The sequence below is a fragment of the Pelophylax lessonae genome (genome assembly GCF_965119305.1).
Source record: "Pelophylax lessonae genome assembly, chromosome: 4".
In the NCBI taxonomy this organism is placed as follows: Eukaryota; Metazoa; Chordata; class Amphibia; order Anura; family Ranidae; genus Pelophylax; species Pelophylax lessonae.
Genome location: NC_138771.1, coordinates 583,187,116 through 583,210,155, shown reverse-complemented (window position 1 = coordinate 583,210,155; position 23,040 = coordinate 583,187,116). Strand labels below are relative to the sequence as shown.

The following is a 23,040-nucleotide window of genomic DNA, read 5'->3' as shown; positions in this document are numbered from 1 at the left end:
TCAAAAGAGCCAATTTCCCTAAACTGCGCTCGCTGCTAGAAAATATCAATTGGGATAGAACCCTGGGAACAAAGAACACGGAGGAAAAATGGGAGTGCTTCAAGAGCATACTAAACAGGGGGATTGGCCAGTGCATTCCAAAGGGAAATAAATTTAAAAGAGCAAAAATAAACCCTGGATGGCTAAACTCCAACATAAAAATGTATATTAGTGCTAAAGAAAAGGCCTTCAAAAAATACAAGACTGAGGGGTCATTGGCAGCATTTAAGCATTACAAAGAGTGTAATAAGAAATGTAAAGACGAAATCAGGGCGGCTAAAATAGAACACGAGAGACATATAGCGGAGGAGAGTAAAAAGAACCCCAAGAAGTTCTTTAATTATATAAACAGTAGGAAAGCGAGGCCAGAACACATTGGCCCCATAAAAGATGACGAAGGAAATATGGCCACTGAGGACAAAGAAAAGGCGGAAGTGTTAAATAATTTCTTCTCTTCAGTCTTCACAAAAGAATCGGGGGGCTACACAAACCCAGCTTGTAAGGCCGAACTAAATAATACACCTCAGGAAGTGCCGCCATGGCTAACAGAGGATAGACTTAGAGCTAAACTAGAGAAACTTAACATAAATAAATCCCCGGGACCGGATGGCTTGCACCCGAGGGTTCTTAATGAGCTCAGCCAGGTGATTGCCAGACCATTATTCTTGATCTTTAAGGATAGTTTACAGACGGGTATGGTGCCAGCTGATTGGAAAAAAGCCAACGTGGTACCAATATTTAAGAAGGGGCCGAGATATGTATATCCCGGGTAACTATAGGCCGGTCAGCCTAACATCTGTAGTCTGCAAAATTTTGGAGGGGATGTTAAGGGACCACATACAAGACTTTAGTAATGAAAACGGTATTATAAGTAGTAATCAGCATGGATTTATGAAAAATCGTTCCTGCCAAACCAATCTATTAACCTTCTACGATGAAGTGAGCAGCCACCTAGATAAAGGTAAGCCTGTGGATGTGGTGTATCTGGACTTTGCAAAGGCCTTTGACACCGTTCCCCACAAACGATTACTGTACAAACTAAGGAAGGTAGGTATGGATCATAAGGTGAGTACCTGGATAGAGAACTGGCTCCAGGGGAGAGTACAGAGGGTGGTGATTAATGGGGAGTACTCGGATTGGGCGGGTGTGGAAAGTGGGGTCCCCCAGGGTTCTGTCCTGGGACCAATCCTGTTTAATTTGTTCATAAATGATCTAGAGGAGGGGGATATCTAGTACAATCTCAGTATTTTCAGATGATACTAAACTAGGCATGCCAATATCTTCTATGCAGGATGTGGAAACCTTGCAAGCAGACCTGAACAAAATAACGGGGTGGGCAACTACATGGCAGATGAGGTTTAATGTTGATAAATGTAAAGTAATGCACTTGGGGGCCAGAAACCAGAAAGCAAGCTACTCACTAGGGGGGGAACCCCTGGGTGAGTCTAGGATGGAAAAGGACTTGGGGGTACTGGTAGACAACAAGCTTGGCAGTGGCATGCAATGCCAAGCCGCCGCAAGCAAAGCCAACAGAATACTGGGATGTATAAAAAAGGGGATTCACTCCAGAAATAAAGAGATTATTCTCCCACTCTACAAGACTCTGGTCCGGCCACATCTGGAGTATGCTGTCCAGTTCTGGGCACCGGTCCTCAGGAAGGATGTGCTGGAATTGGAGAAAGTCCAGAGAAGGGCAACAAAAATAATTAGGGGAATGGAGGACATCAGCTATGAGGAAAGACTACAAGCACTGAACCTTTTCTCTCTGGAGAAAAGACGATTGAGGGGGGATATGATATCAATGTACAAATACTGTACTGGTGACCCGAGCATAAGGAACAAACTATTCAGAGATAGGAGATACAATAAGACACGTGGCCACTCACTAAAACTTGAGGAAAGGCGGTTTAACCTTAAAGTGCGTAAGGGGTTCTTCACTGTAAGAACGGTAAGGATGTGGAATTCTCTTCCACAAGCAGTCGTATCAGCAGGGAGCATTGATAGTTTCAAAAAACTATTAGATGGACACCTTAAAGACCACAACATACAGGGGTATACAATGTACGGTTAAAGCAAACACACACACACATCATAGGTTGAACTGGATGGACTGATGTCTTTTTTCAACCTCACTAACTAACTATATACACAAAATCTGGTAGTCTGTGAAAAAACTTAAATAGACCAAAGTTGTGTCAGAAAATCATCTCCCCTTACAAAGTGTCAGTGCTCAAAAAGTACTTGAAAAATGCTCTTTTTTCTATATATAATAACATGCCACACTCTCCAACTGCTTGTAAAGTGGTTGTAAATAGTTAATTTTTTAAATAACAAACATGTCATACTTACCTGCTCTGTAAAGTGGTTTTGCACAGTGCAGCCCCAATTCTTCTCTTCTAAGGTCCCTGCTGCCACTCCTGGCTCCTCCTCTCTTGCTGGGGCCCCCAATAGGAAACTGATTCTCATGGGGGCACTCATGCAGGCTCACTCCCAAGCCCTGCTGCTACTTCTATTGACACAGACAGCAGGACTCTGCCTCGCTCCCTGCTCCTTCTTCACTGGATTTGAAAGAAAGGAGCGGGAGCCAATGGCTCCCACTGCTATCGATCTGCACAGGGAAGAGGGACAAAGCCAGGAGAGCCGCAACTCTCATGCACAGCGCTAGATCACAATGGGTTTCAGGTAAGTATGAGGGGAATGAGTCCGTGACACAGAAGAATTTTTACCTTAATGCATAGAATGCATTTAGTTAAAAAACCTTGAGGCTTTAGAACCACTTCCTGCCCGCTGTACAATTATAAATGTCCTCGGACATGAAGGGTGAGCAATGCAGCAATGATGAAGATATCATTCTTTAGCCCCAGCGATTCTGCACAAGATGAAAGTAATCCAGGTGGCTAACAAGCTGCTGGATTACTTTTACAAGCAGCAGAAGGGGGTCCCACTCCCCTCCCACCGCTCTCCTGTGTGATCAGGGAACCCAGTAGGGATGCAACTGGTGGCATCCAGCTCCAGGCACACAGTGAGAGGAATGGATGTACGGATGTTGTTCCTCCCACTGTGTGACATCAGAAACAGGAAGTGACAAGGATCTCATCACTTCCTGTTTTAGTTCTTTGTTTACCTGGCTGTTGTGGTGTGAAGGAAAGTGCGCTGATTCAACTTGGGTGAGCTGCTACCTTAGAGTGAATGTAATGAAATGTGTATAAGAAAATCAGGTGCGCTAACCCAAATGATGTGATACAACATACAAGGGGATGTGTAAAACAAATCACCTGTAACAAGGTAAAATAAACTGAAAATCAAATCCTAAAAAAGTGAGAAACAAAATGCAAATCCAAATTCAAACTAGTGGGTCACAGGTGAACAACAATAAGAACGTCCATGACATTAGGTCAAAAACAGTCCAGAAAGTGAAGATGCAAATATCGTGCTGTGAACAAAAAACTCTGGAAGGTGCAAAACTGTGTTAGGAAGGTTCAGGGTCCCGCCACCAGCTTAGCCTCTTACCAAAGGCTGGAAATTGAAGGGCATATATGGATATTACTGCTCCGGGGGTCATGCAGCTTGTGAAGGGATTCCCAGACACTCAGGTGACACTCTAGCACACTCGTGATCCCTGGACTCTTACCGGACAAAGCCAAAAAAGAGAGCCTGGAATGGTGATATGAGATGATCCTGCCAGGAATCGCTGGACTCTGGATGGCTGCTGTGACTTCCTGTGTCTAATTTACCTTGTCAAGGATGGCTTGATCTTCTGCAGTAGGTTCACTGGACTTACCCACTCCTCCAGTTGGCTGAGAACTTTGCAAAGATGAGTCAGGAGCAGTTAGTTGGAGGAGTGGGTAAGTCCAGGGAACCTACTGCAGAAGATCAAGCCATCCTTGACAAGGTAAATTAGACACAGGAAGTCACAGCAGCCATCCAGAGTCCAGCGATTCCTGGCAGGATCATCTCATATCACCATTCCAGGCTCTCTTTTTTGGCTTTGTCCGGTAAGAGTCCAGGGATCACGAGTGTGCTAGAGTGTCACCTGAGTGTCTGGGAATCCCTTCACAAGCTGCATGACCCCCGGAGCAGTAATATCCATATATGCCCTTCAATTTCCAGCCTTTGGTAAGAGGCTAAGCTGGTGGCGGGACCCTGAACCTTCCTAACACAGTTTTGCACCTTCCAGAGTTTTTTGTTCACAGCACGATATATGCATCTTCACTTTCTGGACTGTTTTTGACCTAATGTCATGGACGTTCTTATTGTTGTTCACCTGTGACCCACTAGTTTGAATTTGGATTTGCATTTTGTTTCTCACTTTTTTAGGATTTAATTTTCAGTTTATTTTACCTTGTTACAGGTGATTTGTTTTACCTGGCTGTTAGCAGCCAGTAAAGCAACCGATCAGACTGATTGGCTGCATTGGAGGCCAAAGAAGAGATTTGGGGTCCAATAGATCCCCTGAAGAAGTCACGTGACTCGTGACGTAACGCGTAGAGCGTTTACTTGGAAACCGGAAGTGACGTATCGGGACACGGAAGGAGTGTCCCCAAGATCGTTGGTTTTGCTGCTTTATTCGTATTGAATGTAAGTGGAGATACTGATTTTAATAATAAAGTTTGGGAATTACTACACCATGATGGCCCTCTCTATTTTTAATCCTGAGCCATAAGGACCACGTATCTATGATATACTGAATGCCGAATGGTTCCCTATTTGTGTAAATGGAGCACATGCAGGAGAAGCCAGCCCACCTTCAATATCCATATACTGGGTGAAATATAGATGTAGAGTATATACAGGAAGATTGGAAGCCATCCTACCTGTAATATCCATATGCTTTGCCATATGTAGTTGGAGGTGAGCAGTTAGCACACATTTAGGTGTTGTCACCGAAGAGCACCCTTGATCACTGAATTAGAGGTGGAGGATTTTAACACAAACATTCAAGGACTTCACTCTAAGGATTTTTTGAAGAATTGCCACTATAGTGTTTAGACATTAAGCACGATTGTTTACACCGTATGGTTTCATATTAAACTATTTATTTATAAATATATTTATTATTGGCTCAGCACCCATCCTCTGCACTTTATGTAATATCTATCTAGATTGCTTTTTGCACTTTTTATATATTCTGCACAATTTTTTTCTTTTCCGTCCAATACCTATGCACTTTATTTATATTTTAATATTTTGATTGGTGGCACAGGAACCTGTTTTTGCACATATGCACTTTGAATATAGTGATATTTACACATTATAGCACGTTTGATTTTTTAGAAAATTGAATTGGATTCATATACTATTTATTTTGAACAGTTTAGTTTATGCATTTATTTATGTGCCCTTCTTTTTTATTTGAAGAGCCTTTTTACCTGTCATAACCCAGGATCGCAGTACTTATATACCACCTTTTTATATAGTGAGAGCAATAATTTTAGCACCAGACCTCCTGTGTAACTCTAAACTGGTAACTTGAAAAGGCTTTTGAAGCATTGCCTATAGAGATTTTAGGTAGCGTAACTTGGCACCGTTCCATGGGCGGATGCAATTTTAAACTGTGACACAATTGATATCGTTTTACTTGGCATAACATCATCTTTTATGTTTTACTAAACAATTGGGTATGATATTGTATCTTTGTGCATTACAAACCTTTAGGCCACTTTCACACAGGGAGTCCGTTCAGATCTGCCTGTCAATTTTTTTGGCGGATCTGAACGGACACCCCATGCATCTCTATGGGGCATTGGATGTCAGTGGAGACATGTCCGCTGACATCCAATCTGGTCCGATCTGTCAAAACTGGACAGATGGAAACCCTATTTTCCATCCATCTGGCGGATCGGATGAGAACGGACAGACGGTCCATTCCCATCCGACTCCCCTTAGAAATGCATGGGGACCTGACAGCTGTGTCTCCACACACAGCGCAGAGACACAGCTGTCATCCGCCTGCTCAGTGGGGGATCAGCGGATGTAGAAGAGGAATGCCAGAATTGGCCTGGACTGGAATTACAGTGACTAAATATAACTAAAAGACATTGAGAAACTGGTAGTAGTCATTATTTGTAATTTGGTTTAAAAAAAAAAAAAAGAAATGGACTGCTTAGCCTAAAATGCCCGGGCCTTTTGTATTATCCCAGTCCCAGTCTGGGCCTGGTGGGAGGAGTAGTGCCCCATTGTTGGTGTCAGTGGCAAGAATTATCCTCCATTGTTAACCACTTTACCACTAGAGGATTTTGCTGTCTTACGTCTGGGCCACTTTTTGCGATTCGGCGCTGTGCGGCTTTAACTGACAATTGCGCGGTCGTGCGACGCCGTACCCAAACAAAATTTATGTCCTTTTTTTCCCCACAAATAGAGCTTTCTTTTGGTGGTATTTGATCACCTGTGCGATTTTTACTTTTTGCGCTATAAACAAAAAAAGAGCGTTTATTTTGAAAAAATAACAATATTTTTAAAAAATTTTTATATGAAATTCCCCCCCAAAAAAATGTAAAAATACAATTTTTTTTAAATTTTTGGCCAATTTGTTTTCTGCTACCTATGTTTGGTAAAAAAAATCACAATAAGTGTATTTTGATTGGTTTGCGCAAAAGTTATTGCGTTTACTAACAAAGGGAAAGATTTCTGTCATTTTTGGTGTTTTTTTTTTAACGCGTAATGGCGGCGATCTGCGATTTTTTTTGCGGGACTGCGACATTGCGGCGGACAGATCGGACCCTTGACTGACATTTTTGACACTTTTGGGGGTACCAGTGACATTACTGCAGTAATCAGTGCTATATATATGCACTGTTACTGTAAAAATGACACTGGCAGGGAAGGGGTTAATTTTATTGGAGAGGGAGGGGTTAATGTATGCCTGGTGCTTACTAACATGTGGGGGGGGAGGTGACTGAGTGACATAAGGACAGATCGCATGTTCAGCTATGCTGAACACTGCAATCTGTCACTCCTTGTCACTGAGGAGATCCGCCCGCTCTGTTTACACAAGCGGGCGGATCTCCAGACTAGATTCCCCGACGATCGGGGAAGAGCAGCGGCGATCGCCGCTGCTCCTCCCCTGGCCCGACTCCCGCTGTGACTGAAAACAGCGGGAGCGAGCCTCCGGCGGCGCGCGCGCGCCGCCGGGAGAGGGGAATTTCTGGTGACGTAGACCTACGTCGCCAGATGATAACGAGCCACTGTGCCGCAGTAGCAGCACAGTGAGCAGTGGGGAAGTGGTTAATTTCAATGGCAGGGATTATGCCTCATTGTTGATGTCAGTGGGAGGAATAGTACAATGAGGGCTGGATAAAGGCAAGCAAAGGGCTGCATCCGGCCCCAGGACCCCAGTTCTGAAACCACTGGCCTAGGCTGACAATGCTGCTCCTCCATAGATACAGTTCCGTGAGTGAGTGTTGTCACCTTAGGAGAGGAAGTGTGTTACTGGCAGAATAGCCAAAGGGAAATAAATAGAAAAACGCTTTTAAATGTAAACCTAATGCAGCCATCACATCTAAGAACTGTTAAGCTGCAACATGTTAATATTTTGTTGTTGAGTTTAGATACACTTTAGGGGTCGGTATTTTTAAAGCTGAAACCCTTAGGTGTCAGTGCACAGATCTCTCGGACCTCTGGGATTATGAGCTTATTTTTTGTGGGATATCTATTTCTCAATAGATCACTCAATATTAAATAAATGTCACATTTAGAATGCTGTCCTACAGGCTGTGTACCAAGGTAGTAATTAGCGATAGGTGCTATGTAAACTCATGATAAATTGCTGTATATATATATATATATATATATATATTTGGCTCCGGAGGAGGCCTCAGCTGCTCATTCCTGACCAACATTTGCAAACAGAGGCAATCCAGATATTTTAAACCTCTGGCTAATTACAGTGCCTGCAAAAGTTTTCTCAAGAACATTGGGAACAATGAATCCCAGGGAGCACCCTGCAGTTTTGAGGGTTCACTTACTGCCTCCCTTACCCATCCTACGATGGGCATCCTGGCCAATAGGAAAGTACAATGGGTGTGATGGAGGAGGACAATTCTTCAGCACAGCATATATTGCAGTTTGCACAGGAGAGTCCACTAGGATTTAGGGTCTCAGAATGATGGAGAAGACCTTTTAGGTGTGTCATTAATGCCCTGGCCATTTTAAAAGATTTTCAGCAGTTAGAGGTATACTTAAATGTTTAGATGTAAGTACCTGAATTGGGTCCTGGGGATGTTGGACAGGTTTCAAGTTCTTCCAGCTCTTGCTTTAAACTGTCCAGCCTTCGCTCACATGTTATCAGCATGGTCTCTACATGTCCCAAGTTCTTACGCTCTGTTGTGGCCTTGCGAAGCTTCTCTGCTCCTTCCTTTATCTTCAGTTCCCTGCAGATCTCTCTTCGCAGGCGTTCTCTCTCATTCTCCAGTCCTGGACTTTCTCCTTTGTCACCATCCACCCCAGGTAAGTCTCCTCCATCCAAACCCTGCAGCTCCTCATTTTGAGCACCAACAATGGTCCTGTCTTCTTTCTCCATCTCTTTGCTGTTCCAGGCCACTCTTACCTCCCCACCTGTCCCTTCCTCTCTCTTCTCAGTGCAAACATGGATCTGTGGTGAAAAAATAAATTGGATTATTGGGAATGCAAGGTGCATTAACCATTAAAATAGACTAACTATGAAAGCATCCATTTTTATCATGTGTTATATATTTTTTTATTAGTAATAATATCTCCTAGTAATTGAAGGATATAGTTGTGCTATAAACATTATTATTACTAATAATAATTATTATTATAACTGACACAAACAATAGAGAAAATACATAAAATAGCTAATCACAGATAGCGGAAGTTGTGCAGAGAGACAAATACAACATAAACCAAAGTGAAGTTTCTTTTTAAAATCCATAGGCTACTTGCTATTGAGTAAAGCTGCCCATAGGTAGGAAGATATCTTCTCGAAAGTGATAAGTGGACAGATACTTGCCTAACTTCTGAAATGTCAAGACCAGCAGCAGTGTAGCTAGTGATTTGGCCAGTGGACAGCACTGTTCTAACACATCTCTATTTGTAATGGAAGCTTGGAAAGATAAATCAGAGAACATCTCCATCTGTGATGTCAGAAAAGCTTTTTATCATCTACTAGTTGCGACCCTACATAGCCACATTAGGCCATTAGAACCAGCCTTTTAAGTTCAGTCTAAAATATAAATGGTACACACACTATTTTATATAACTAGCGTATCATAGCAGCCAGGACTGTTGTGAATACATAATAGAGATCTAGAGGACAAAAATAACAATAATCCTTCCTTACACTGCAAAGTTCCACAGATCAGCAAACACTAAAAATATATAAAAAATGCACTGTTGTGCAATTAGGTTGCAATACAAGTAAAAAAAAAAACCTGACTAAAAACAAAACCAAAACAAACTCTATCAAATAAAGTGGACAGACACTGTAGGGTTAGTTACCTAGACAAAAACAGACAAATTCTTAATAGATTGTAAGCTTGCATGTGCAGGACCCTCCTAACTGCCTTGTATTGAATTGTGTTATAACTGTATTAATAATATTACACAGGATTTATATAGCGCCAACAGTTTGTATAGCACTTTACAACATGAGGGCAGACAGTACAGTTACAATACAATTAAAAAAAAAAAAAGAAATCAGAGGGGTCTGCTTGTTGGAGCTTACAATCTAAAAGGGAGTTCCAGTGATGTGATACACAGGGTAGTAACTGTAGGGGATGAGTTGATGGAGAAAATAAATGTAAAGTTGCTAGGTATGGGCAGGATAGGCTTCTCTGAAGACGGATCATTTAAAAGGAGACAGTAGGACAGATTGGGGTAGGAATTTCCATAGGATGGACTGACTCAGAAAAGCTCAAGTCCTGGAGGCAAGCATGTCAGGAGGAGGCAAGGGATCTAGAGAGCAGGAGCGAAGAGAACAATTAGGTTGGTATTTTGAGACTAGGCTAGTGATGAATCTGGGGGCCAAATTGTGAATGGCTTTGTAAGTTGTTGTTAGTATCTTGAATTTAATTTGTTGGGTGAGCAGAAGCCAGTGGAGGGATTGGCAGAGAGGGGTGGGGGACCCTGAGCAGTTGGTAAGGTGGATGAGTCTGGCTGCAGCATACATGATGGACAGAAGAGGGGATAGCCTATCTAAAGGTAAGCCAGGAGGAGGGAGTTGCAGTAGTCGAGGCGAGAGATGACCAGAGAGTGAATTAGAAACTTTGTGGTGTCATCGATTAGGAAGGAAAGTATTTTGGAGATGTTGCTGTAAATATTGTGTAGATGTTGTGTGAGACCGCAAGCTTTGGTCAGTGATTAGAGGTGGGGCCGAAATGATAATTTTGATTCCAGGATAACACCTAGCACCCTGGCATGTGGGGATGGGTTGATAGTTGTACCATCAATCTTGACAGAGAAAAAAGAGGAAGGTCAGGGAGGAAATATTATAAGCTTGGTTTTGGATAGATTGAGTTTGAGGAAGTGGTGTTATAGCCAGGCTTATATGGTTGTCAGTAAATTAGTGATGTGTGTGGAGACTGATGGAATTAGCTGTGGGGTGGAGATAGATTTGGGTGTCATCAGCGTAGAATTGGTATTGGAAGCCATGGGAGGTTATCAACTGACCCAGGGAGATCGAGAATAGGTGCGGTGGGATAAGTTGGATGAGAACCAGCAAAGAGTACAGTCAGGGAGACCAAAGGAAAGGAGTCCTTTACTGTATCCCTTTAAAATGTAAAGCCTTGCATACATTGTTGCTGCTATATAAATCCTGTATTATTATAATAATAATAATAATAATACTCACTGCAATCTTCTCTCACCGATGTCAGCAAAGGATGAAGTGCACATTCTCTTTTCTCAGTAGGAAAGGATTGATTGTATCACTAAGCAGACACACTACGTTTTTTTGCAAACTTGAAAACACCCATTGTGGTGTAAAGCTCTTACTGCCACTTGCTTTTGAACTCCCACACAACCCAACCATTGCACAGCTTGCTTTCCAAAGGCCCCAGAGTACTCCAGGGGCCAATACCTAATCTGCAGTCTCACAACGTTCAACAGGCAGGGTACAGAAAAGTTAGCTGTACCCTTGAGCCATAAGAAAAAAAAAAAAACGCAAGTCGCCAAAGCATCATGATGAGGGCATCCAACTCATCGGTGGTACTAGTACTTAGCTGCAGGTATGAAATGTAGAATCTTCGAAAACGAGCTGCAGCGGAGGCTGGTGAGACTGGATCAAGGCACCTGTGGCTGGAGCGGTGTCTTTGGACCTTGGGAGATGAGTCATGAGAAGTTAGCTTCCAAGGTTCTGTAGGAAAGTAAAATGCATAACATTCAGGAAGGTCCATCAGGGGAATATCCAGTTGTTCGCAGAACGCTGGCAAATCTTCAGGTGTTCTTAAGAGTGCAGTGCGACCCCTAGAGGTAGCAGAAAGGCAAAATGGGAATTTCCAGCGATAAGCCCTCTCCATTTCTATAGGGGAATCCTGTGGGCGTCCCAGAAGATCATTAAAAATCGAGCAAAAGGCTGGTTACAAAGCCTCAAATTTCACCGATTCCAGTATCCCTCTTACCCGAATGTTATGTCTGCGGCCCCTTTTGTCAAGAGCCTCTAGGTGCCTATGCATCTCAAGTAGGTGTGGGAGTTGGGTGTCATATGTACGCTGTATTTGAGCAATGGCTGCAGAGTGCATGTGTGCAGAGCGTTCCACCCCATCCAGCCTGCATGTAACTGCTTGGATGTCGGCTTTGAGATCCACTATAGCTGCTGTCAGTGTGCTTTTAATATCGGCCGCTACCGTCTGGAGATGGATTAGGCTAGGGGGGTGAGTCAGAGGAGGGGTGCAGAAGAGCGCTGACTCACCCTGGTCCGTGCTCCTGTCGGACTCTCCTCCAGGCGAGCTCGGTGCTGAGGCCTGTGAGGCCTCGTGGTGTCCTGGCGCCTGGGACCAGAACAGCTCGGGAAGGTTGCGGCTCAGCTAGGTTGCCGGATTCTTCAGTGTCCAGGAGGCAGAGGCACTGCGTCCAACATTTCCCATCTTCTGAGCTGTTTTAGGACTCCTCTAAAAGCCAATTTAGATCCCCGCTGCGCCGGAGCTCTCTCTTCAAGCCACCATCCACCTCCCTGGTCAAGCCGCTTTATCACTTTTTATATTTATCTATATTGTCTGTTGTATTCTGTACAAAAGGCAATGTCAAATTCCTCATTCTGTTTTTGTTTGGGTATTAATAATTCCTCTCTGTTTAATTTACCTCTTGTCGAACTATGTAAATAGGGACAAACTGTTTAAATAGGGACATTTACAAACCTATTCATTATTATTTCTGCCCTCATATTCTTCCCTTCGGTCATAATTCCTTTTTATATGCATCAGTTGTCCTTTTGGTATACCTGCTAACCTTTTGGGGTAGTGTCCACTGGAGGTGGGGGTGTAACTGTTCCTATCAATAGCTTTGAAATGTGTACATTTGTATAATTGATCTGTTTACAAATGTATAAATCCAAATAATTGACTCTTTCTTTACTCTAATTAGCTGTAAAAGAAATATTATTCTTGTTTATTTTTAATTTGCTAGAGGAACGTCTTAAAGGCTTCCTCAGATCCTTCCCATACAAGGAATATATCATCGATATATCTCCTGTATATTTTTAACTCCAGAATGGATTTGGCAAAAATATCTTCTGACTCCCATTTACTCTTAAAAATGTTCGCCCCCATGTCTACACCCTTCACTTGCCTATTGAACTGTTTTGTGTGCCATAAATAGTTGCCTCTCATTGCCAATTCTAGAATATCTTTCATAAACTCTATCTTGGCACTTTTTAAATTAGTTTCTTGTCTGATATTGGTATATTGGTATATATTTGTGTCTGATATTGGTATACAATGAGTTGACATCTATACTTGCTATTATAGAATTTTCATTTAGAGCGACATTTTTTATTTGGTTGATTAGATCTCTACTAACTTTTATGTACGATGGATATTTTTGTGCTATTGGTTGAAAAAATTATCTAAATATTCGCCAACTCTGAAAAATAGAGAACCCACTCCATTAATAATTTGTCTCCCTGGGGGTTTATTTATATCCTTATGGATTTTTGGAACCTGGTAGAATATCAGTGTTCTGGTACAAGGCATTTCACCTCTTTTTTTGCCTATTATTCCCTCCTTCTGGACTTTTTTGATCTTTCTTATTAATTTTGCTTTTAATTTATTGGATCGCCTTATTATAATAATTTTCTTTTTTTCTAATGCTGCTATTCCTTGTTTGATTTCTTTGTTTCCTCTCATAGGGTGTATATTTATAGCTTCTATATCCTGTTTTACCATCATTTTAAAAACATCCAAGCATTGATTACTGCTTGACTTGGGATTAAATGTAGATTTGTCTTTCAATCCACTGTGTTCAAATTGGGAATCCATTATCACTACATCATTTGTGATCATTTACCGATAGAGTGACATCAGATCCGGTGATTGGAATGCATGCCGAGGTGGTGTACTTTCTTTTTACACTTCTAATAAATGAAACAGTATCATGCTATGGAAATCTTTCTCTTGCTGTTTCTATAACACAACCTTGCTGAGAGCCCTATTATCGAAAGAGAGGAGTCATATCTACACACTTTGCCTAAGGAAGTATTCCATGCCTGCTTGAATATTACTGTTGGTGAATGGAGATTTCAGGAGGCGAGCACAGAGTGGCACCTTGTATTTCACCAGAAGAATTTTTCAGCACTGACACTTTGTTTTCACTAATGAACTTTATTTATGCACTGACATTTTTTATGTAGCACTATTTATGTATCATTCATTATATGCGATTTATATGTGGAAGCAGCGCTAGTTTAATTTCTGTCATTATTTTAGAGTTAACCTGTCTGTGGAGGGTGCCAAATCAGCAGGTCTGACTAGGTTTATGAAGGTATGTCACAGCATAAAGTGGCATTTGAAACAGGACAATTGATAATAATATTCTAGATCCCAATTGAAGCACTAAGCCGGACCCTTCCTGGCCTCACTATTGGTCAAGAAGGCCACCAATCATAGCAAGGGCTCATTTGTATCAGCATATGCTTTAATGCTATAGGTGTTGGTGCGATGCAGCCACACCTGAATATTAAATAAAAAACAAGTGCTGCGCTACTCCTGAAAAAGAAAAAGTTCACAAAATTTTCATAAAGTACTTCTGTGTACCAATGTGAAAACAAAATCATTTTTTTTGTGTACTCATCCACATGAACTTGACTCCACCCTTATAACACATGTGAAAGCTTACCAAAAAATATGACCCCCAATTTAGTAGTCATATATGAGTTGTAATATTTGGCATAGCTGTTATAAATGCAGTGAAGCCAGTATCGTAAAGGGATTCCACCACTTCTTTCTGTATATAACTTCCAAAAGCCACATATGAACAGAACGAGAAAAGAAGAGCCAGGCGTTTCCAACAGTGTAAATCCGATGATTAGCTTTATTATAAAATAGATTAAAAACACTCACATATAATGAATAATAACAGTGCTATGAATTCTCAAATATCTAGGTCCTGATCAGTGTACATCCACGTGCGTGGAGATGACACAATGTCTGGCTCAGGGGTGTGGTGTTGGGTAGGCATTATGGACTGCCCCATTTTACAGGCTACAGAAGCACTCAGGGACAGTGGTCATCTTTACAGTAAATATAGGGGGCTTCAAGCATGGTCTCTGACAATAGAGCAGCATAATAACTCAGTTTTTTTGTGAATTTGCTGTTAATACTACATTGGATGATAACACAACCAAAATACAAACTGGTGTAATGTAACTAGATCATGTTCTTAATGACATTAAGCTCAGCTACACAAGAAAAGACTATGAAAGACACATAGCAGAGGAGAGTAAAAAAATCTCAAGGAATTCTTTAGATATATTAACAGGGTTGAAGGGAGGGTGGATACAGATGACACAGAGAAGGCAACTGTACCAAATTCTTTCTTCTCCTCAGTGTTTTCACAGGACAAGGAGGGGTGTATTGACCATGACAGTATTGTTAGTAAAACATCACATGGAGTCAAGGAAAGACTAGATAAGCTTAACACAAATAAATCACCAGGACCAGATGGCTTACACCCGAGAGTCCTCAAAGAACTCAGTCGGGTTCTGAGAACTAAGTCAGGTTATAGCTAGACCATTGTTCCTAATCTTTACAGACAGCATACTGACGGAATTGTACCAGCTGATTGAAGAAAAGCCAATGTGGTACCAATATTCAAAAAAGATCATAGACATATTCTGGGGAACTGCGGGCTGGTCAGTCTAACATCAATAGTAGGTAAATTATTGGAGGGGATGATAAGATCTATATCCAAAAATTTGCTGATGAAAACAATATCTTAAGTAATAGTCAGCATGGGTTTAGGAAGGGTCATTCTTGCCAGACCAATCTGTTAACCTTCTATGTGGAAGTGAGCTGCCATCTAGATAGGAGAAGGCCTGTGGATGTGGTGTATCTATCTGGATTTTGCAAAAGCATTCAATACAGTTCCCCATAAAGGCTTAATCTACAAGGTCTGTAGGCATGGACCATAAGGTTTGTTCTTGGATAGAAAACTGGTTACAGGGGCAAGTGTACTCAGACTGGTCTGGAGTGGTAAGTGGGGTACCACAAGGTTCTGTCTTGGGACCAATTCTGTTTAATTTATTCATAAATGATATAGAGTACGGGATACATACTGTAGTATAACAGTTTTTGTGGACAATACAAAAATAAGCAGGGAAATAACTTCAAAGCAGGATATAGAAATTTTACAGAAATTACCTGAACAAAATAATGGAGAGGGCAACTACATGGCAAATGAGGTTTAACGTGGAGAAATGTCAAATAATGCACTTGGGGGCTAAAAACCAACTCAAACTACTCACTGGGGGGAGAACCTCTGGGGGGAGTCAAGGATGGAGAAAGATCTAAGTGAAAGACAGACTGTGCAATAGCATGCAATGTCAAGCTGCAGCTACCAAAGCCGGCAGAATATTAGCATGCATCAAAAAAGGGTATATACTTTAGAGATAAAACTCTGGATACATGTACATGATAGCGATTTACAAATACCTCAATATTGATCCCAGCATAGGAAACTAGCTATTCCAGGGGGTGTAAGAGGACACATGGCCACACAATGAGATTGGAGGAGAAGCGGTTTAAGTTTAAGCTGCGTAGGGGGGCTTTCACTGTCAGGGCGGTAAGAATGTGGAACTCTCTTCCACAAGTGGTGGTTTCAGTGGGGAGTATTGATAGTTTTAAAAGACTCTTGTACGTGCATCATAAGAACACAATATACAGGGATTTGGGAAATGATTATAGACACTGACACACGTACACTTACACAGGTTGAACTGGATGGACTGTTGTCTCTTTTCAACCTTACCTACTATCTAAGTATGTATGTATTTAGCGCTTATTAAGTAGACAAGCTGAAGTTATCCAGAGCATGTAATGTGTTTGTTCTGACCTCAAAGAGGCTCTTCACCCCAAAAAATATGTTACTTGCACCTAGCTCCTCCGCCCTGCCTCTCCAACAATTAGATTAAAAAGATGTAATCTTTTAAGTTTTTCTGACTTCCTATTTTCTCGTGTGAAAATGACCTTTGCTTCCAGTGCCTCTAACAGCACCCCTGGATTCCACGTATGTGCAGATGTGTCACAGGGCTTCAGCATTTTTGCAGAGACTTGCTGCACATCTGCACATGCATGAGGATTCCCCCCATGCATGAACGAAGATGCTACTGATATGGAGGTCCCGGATCTCAGGTTGTCTGCACATGTGCAGAAAAACCCATGCATGCGCAGATGTGCACAGGTCTCTGCCAGGTCACAAAGGCTGGGCAGAACCCTTCGGCACATTGGCATACGTGCCTTTTTGACTACAAGATGTATTTGGGATTAACAATGCCCAATGCCACTCAATTTGGAGGATTCTAATGTGATTATGAATAGCATAACAGCCAGCAGGGACCACAAATGAGGGTTGATTAGGAAGGGGCCATGAAGCTGAGATTTAAAATTGCATTGAAATAAAAAGGTTGCATGACCATACTTATTTTTGTTTCATTCTGTTCTGCACTGTAGGGTCAGGTGGAGCAAACATATTTCTGCATATGATGGCACAGTGCTACGTCTTTTTGATCATTTTATCTCAATGCAAATCTAATCAACATGGTTTGATTGAAAATATTAAACTCCACACAGTCTATAAAGACTTTGCACAACCAAATTACACCTATAGCCAGAGATAATGTAAACTGCTCAAGCCATAGGTCACACAAAGGAGATCAAGAGCAGATATTTTTTTTATTTATGGGAAGAAAGAGATACGTTTTATATGAAACAATATTGTGATTTGGGAATGCTGACAGGTCTTATTGGCTCATGTTAAGCGTATGCTTAACCACTTTACGACTGCCCACCGCAGATATACTGTGGCAGGCAACCGATCCTGGGCAACGTGACGTAGGTATAGGTCGCTCGCTCTCAGGAGGCTAGGGGGCGAGCGCACGCTGCCGGCGGTGCGCTCTGCCGATGCGTGTGTCAGGTGGCTCCGATTGCCGCCTGACACCCGCGATCGTTCCCCGCTGAGAGAGAAGAACGGTCGGCTGCTGTAAACACAGCTGACCGTTCTTCTCCCTGCAATGATCATAGAGCCCATGTGATCCTTCTATATAGGATCACATGTCTCTATGGTCATTTCAGAAGCCCCGCCCCCACAGTTAGAATCACTCCCCTAGGGTCACACTTAACCCTTTGATAACCTATAATGTTAACCCCTTCCCTGCCAGTGTCATTATTACAGTAACAGTGCATATTTTTTAGTACTGATTACTGTAGTAATGTCACTGGTCTCCCCAAAAGTGTCAAAAATATCAGTCAAGGGTCCAATCTGTCCGCCGCAATGTCGCAGTCCCGCAAGAAAATCGCAGATTGCCGCCATTACTAGTAAAGAAAAAAAAAACAAAAAAATGAAATAAATCTTTCCTGTAGTTAGTAGACGCAATAACTTTTGCGCAAACCAATCAAAATACGCTTATTGCGATTTTTTTTTTACCAAAAATATGTAGCAGAAAACAAATTGGCCTAAAATGTTAAAAAATTTTGATTTTTTACATTTTTTTTTTTAAATGTCATATAGCAGAATGTGAAAAATATATATATTTTTTTCAAAATTGTCCCTCTTTTTTTTGTTTATAGTGCAAAAAATAAAAATTCGCACAGGTAATCAAATACCACCAAAAGAAAGCTCTATTTGTGGGAGAAAAAGGACGTCAATTTTATTTGGGTACAGCATTGCATGACCGCGCAATTGTCCGTTAAATTAAAGCAGTGCCGAATCGCAAAATAGGGCCTGGTCATTAACCCTCCTAGCGGTATTCTCGAGTGTGGCTCGGGGTTACATTTCAGAGCCAAAAGCGGTAACCCCGAGCCACACTCGGGGTACCGCCAGAAGCATCGCTGGATCCTGTAAAAGAGGTTACTTACCTTGTCACCGGGATCCAGCGATGTGCCTGACGGTGTCCAGCGGTGGTTCCTCCTCCCGATCGTCTCCGTGCCCCGGCTTCCATCTCCTGCGACGTGACATTCGCAGGGGGGTGGAACCGGCGGCAAATTCAAATTTAAAAACGCACCAAACACACTGATACAGTTCAAAATAAAAAAAAAATCATATTAGTTTGCCCCCCAGTGCCCTTTGCTGCAGTTTTACTGTACTTTTTATGTATATATATATATTGTTTTTTTAAATAACAAACATGCTATACTTACCTCCTCTGTGCAGTTGGTTTTGCACAGGGCAGCCCTGGTCCTCCTCTTCTCGGGTTCCATCTTCGGCTCTCCTGGCCCCTCCCTCCTGTTGACTGCCCCCATAGCAAAAAGCTTGCTAAAGGGGCACCCGAGCCGAGTCACAGCTTCCTGTGTCCATTCAGACACGGAACTGCGACCCGGCCCCGCCCCATCTCTCTCCTGATTGGCTGAATGACAGCAGCGGGAGCCAATCGCGCCACACTGCTGTCTCATCCAATGTGGAGGGGAGTCCCAGGCATCTTAGACACTCCTGCAACATCGCTGGAAAAAGATGGCCTCAAGTAAATATTAGGTGGGCTGCTGTACACAGAGTGTTTTTTTATCCTATTGTGTAGAATGCATTAAGATGAAAAGAACCTTCTGCCTTTACAATCCCTTTAATAGGTGTCATTAAATGACTTGGTCCTGACCACAGAAAAGTTCTTGGTTGGACAAAAGTTCTTATTTTTTTCCTAAAATAAAAAAGAGGTTTATACTTACCTACTCTGTGTGTTCCTCGACGACGCTGTCCACTCTTACCCTCCTACGTGTGCCCCCATAGCAAGCCACACATGCAGGGAATGCATTTAGATAAAAATGTCTTGATATAGTGAATAAGTGAATAAAGGATTTCTTTTAATAATGACCTTATTTCAAATATCTCTTCTCACAATACATTGAATTTTACCATTACCATCTATTTGAAAGGACCATTGGTATTTTAGGTGTGTGGCATGTGAACGGTTATCTATTGCTGATTCGCCTTCATGCAGCAGTATGAACATTCCTAAGATGTTTGAATATCATCTCTCCTTGTATAAGAGATTTGTCTGCATGCATCCCCTGCTACAACAAACCTATCAATACTGAAAGCAGTAATATTTTCCTATTTCCTGCTCTTTTGTTTTCACTGCTTGATATCTCCTAATCAGTCTTGCTGATTTCTGGTACAAAGACAACACCCTACACACTCTTCGTAACTAAAGCTAAACTCCAGCCACAAAAAGTTTTCATTTAAATAGACAACTCAATAGCCACAAAGGATATAAATCCACTTTATGTTCAACAAATGCATTTGTAAGCCCAGGTATTACCTTGTAAAAGTGTCACCGCCTTCTCACCCTTCATCCCCTACCACATATGCTCCAACATAGCTTTTAAATCAATATAAACCACCCACTTTTACCCCTGCTAGAGTCTGTAACATGCTGCAAGCCTTGTAGGGTTTCAGCTCTTCTAAGAGTCTGCTGACTTGGGGTATGGGCAAGGACTGGATTTATACTTTTTTGCTCATCAAGGCCAAATGCCCACCTCTCCAACTGACTGGCCTTAGTAGAACACTAATAAAGTCAGGTTGCATAGCCCTGCAAGGCCTACGGAGTCTGATTACCAACAGGATGGAGGAAACAGTAGCCACACCTTGTTATTAGGGGCATATTTATAAAGCAGACAATCTGACATTCACCAAACATTCACTGCAGGAGCCCCCATTAAAAGGGTTTCCCTGATTTCCTGCTCTTATGAAAACACTTACATTTTGGATCTCCCATCACTTTTTGATTGGCTGGCAATGGTCACCAGGACTGGTTTCCCCAGCCAAGAAACAAATAGGAAACAAACAACAGATTGTACCACTTCTCCAATTCAATTGTTGGCTTTTTACATACACTTTAAGTACCAGTGCTTTAGTTCACTTCAGAACTGCTTTTCTCTTCAATAAAGTCAATGAGAATGCAAAAGCAGTGTTACTAAACCCACAACAGGAAAACCAGTGTATATATGCAGTAAAGAATGCTTGTTATCCTCACTGTGGAACCTAAGAGGTTAATCATCTGCATTGTGTAAAAAGGCTGTTTGATCCTGTGTCTTCTCTGATCATCCCCTTCTTTTACTGTCCCCATCCATCTGCTGATAGTACAGAGCCCTAGGAGGAACTCTATACATGTTCGGTTTGGTGTGTATTGCTAGAAAATTGTTTTGTTTTGTTTTTTAGGGAGGGTGCATGTGATCCATACAGGGCAAATCAGCACTGTCCAGACAGAAATTCAGGGGTCATGCAGCATCATAGGACTGTCAGAGGAGAATTAAAGCTTCTACTACAAGCTTTAACCAGTACTTGGCTAGACACTAAAAGAAGCCCCAACAGTGCTATATACTGCTGATTGGAAAAGGTATTTACTAAAATAATTGCACTTCCATGTTCTGTGTACAGTGGGAGACCAGATATAGTAAATCCTAGACTCTGACCCCTCCTACAGCCCCCACATCCAATCACTGGCGAAATCTTGCCGTCTTAAAGTGGAGTTCCACCCATTTTTAATAAGTTGGATTACATAGATGTATGTAATCCCCTTTAAAACGACTTTTAACAATGGAAACTTTTTTTTTTTGCTAGTAAATACCTTATTTTCTGCTTTACTCATCCTCTCCTCGCTTCCGGGGTCCGGTCGGCGATTACGTCATTCGGCGATTCGCAGGGTGTGCTGGGATGTATCTCAGGGCATGAAATCTTGCATTATTACACAGGAGATGAGCTGTACTGCGTGCTCTGTCCCGCCTCCTCTCAGTGAGCTGTACTGTATGTATTGTATTGAGGCCGTGCTCCGCCCCGCCTCCTCTCAGTGAGCGAGGACTGAAAGCATTATATCCTCACTGAGCTAACTGAGAGGAGGCGGGCCAGGGCGGGGCAGAGCACACAGTACAGCTCATCTCCTGTGTAATAATGCGAGATTTCATGCCCTGAGATACATCCCAGCACACCCTGCGAATCGCCGAATGACGTAATCGCCGACCGGACCCGGAAGTGAGGAGAGGATGAATAAAGCAGAAAATAAGGTATTTACTAGCAAAAAAAAAAAAAGTTTCCATTGGTAAAAGTCGTTTTAAAGGGGATTACATACATCTAAAGATACTAAAATGGGTGGAACTCCACTTTAACCTCTGCAACATTTCCAGAATTCGCCCCTTCCTGGCTAATGACACCACAAAACAACATATTCACTCCTTGGTTATTTCCCGCCTTGACTACTGGAACTCCGTCCTCACTGGCCCACCTTTACACAGTTTATCCCCCCCTTCAGTCTATTATGAATGCTGCTTCTAGACTAATATACCTTACTAACTGATCCGTGACTGCTGCCCCTCTCTGCCAATTCCTTCACTGGCTTCCTCTACCCCACTGTATAAAATATAAAAACTAACCACAACATACAAGGTCCTCCACAACACCTCCAAGGTCCCCCTACATCACCAACCTCATCTGCAGATATAGCCCAAATTTTCCTCTCCACTCCTCCCAAGACCTCCTGCTCTCTAACCCCCTTGTTACCTCCTCCCATGCTCACCTCCAGGAATTCTCCAGAGCCTCTCCCCTCCTCTGGAACTCCTTGCCCCAGTATGTCAGCCCCTCCCCTGTCCGCCTTTATTCAGGAGAGCCTACCTACCCCACCTCCACCCAAGAACTGTATGCAAATCACCTCCATCAGATCATCCCGCAGCTATTACCTTTTGTACCATCTCCCCCTCCCTTTAGATTATAAGCGCCATGAGCAGGGCCCTCCTATTCCTACTGTATTGAACTGTATTATAATTGTACTGTCCCCCCTCTACATTGTAAAGTGCTGCGCACATTGTTTGCGCTGTAAAAATCCTATATAATAATAAAAATGCAGGGTCCTGGGTTTAGTAACATGTTTGCCAGGCTCTCAGCAATAATCCAGGTCCCTCTCCAGCACCCTCCATTGATTCGGTTTCCACCCTTCCAGCCCTTCTAAACTATTTTTAGATCTTCTACATCCCACAATTGCTCAGTTCCTACGAACTCCCCAAAGGAACTAACATCACCCATAACTTCTGCCCTGGCCCCTTGGCTACAGGCCAGATAATGCCTCCACATTCTTTACATTTAAGCCAAGGGGACTTCCAGACTTGTGCAGTTGTAATGGGTCTTAGACTGTTTTTTAAATTAAGTGATTGACACTAGACATGTGCGTTTCGTTTTGATTAATTTTTCGAACTAAAGTTTCATTTTCTGAGATTCTGATGTATACAAATCTCCAAACAGAGTAATGAATGTCAACGAATTTTGATAAAAAAATGTATAACGAAATTAACCACTTAAGCCCCGGAAGATTTTACCCCTATTCCGACCAGGGGTTTTTTTGCGATTCGGCACTGCGTG

At 42.2% G+C, this 23,040-nt stretch overlaps 1 protein-coding gene across 2 annotated transcripts in view; it reads right to left on the bottom strand.

Annotated features, from left to right (window-relative positions):
* LOC309554456 (serine/threonine-protein kinase N1-like) overlaps positions 1-23,040 on the bottom strand; it is a 172,992-nt gene that overhangs the window by 115,220 nt on the left and 34,732 nt on the right. For both annotated transcript variants that reach the window (XM_082256195.1, XM_082256196.1), the window contains exon 2: positions 8,239-8,629. In XM_082256195.1, the coding sequence (XP_082112321.1) occupies positions 8,239-8,629 (391 nt within the window). The remainder of the gene's footprint in view (positions 1-8,238; positions 8,630-23,040) is intronic.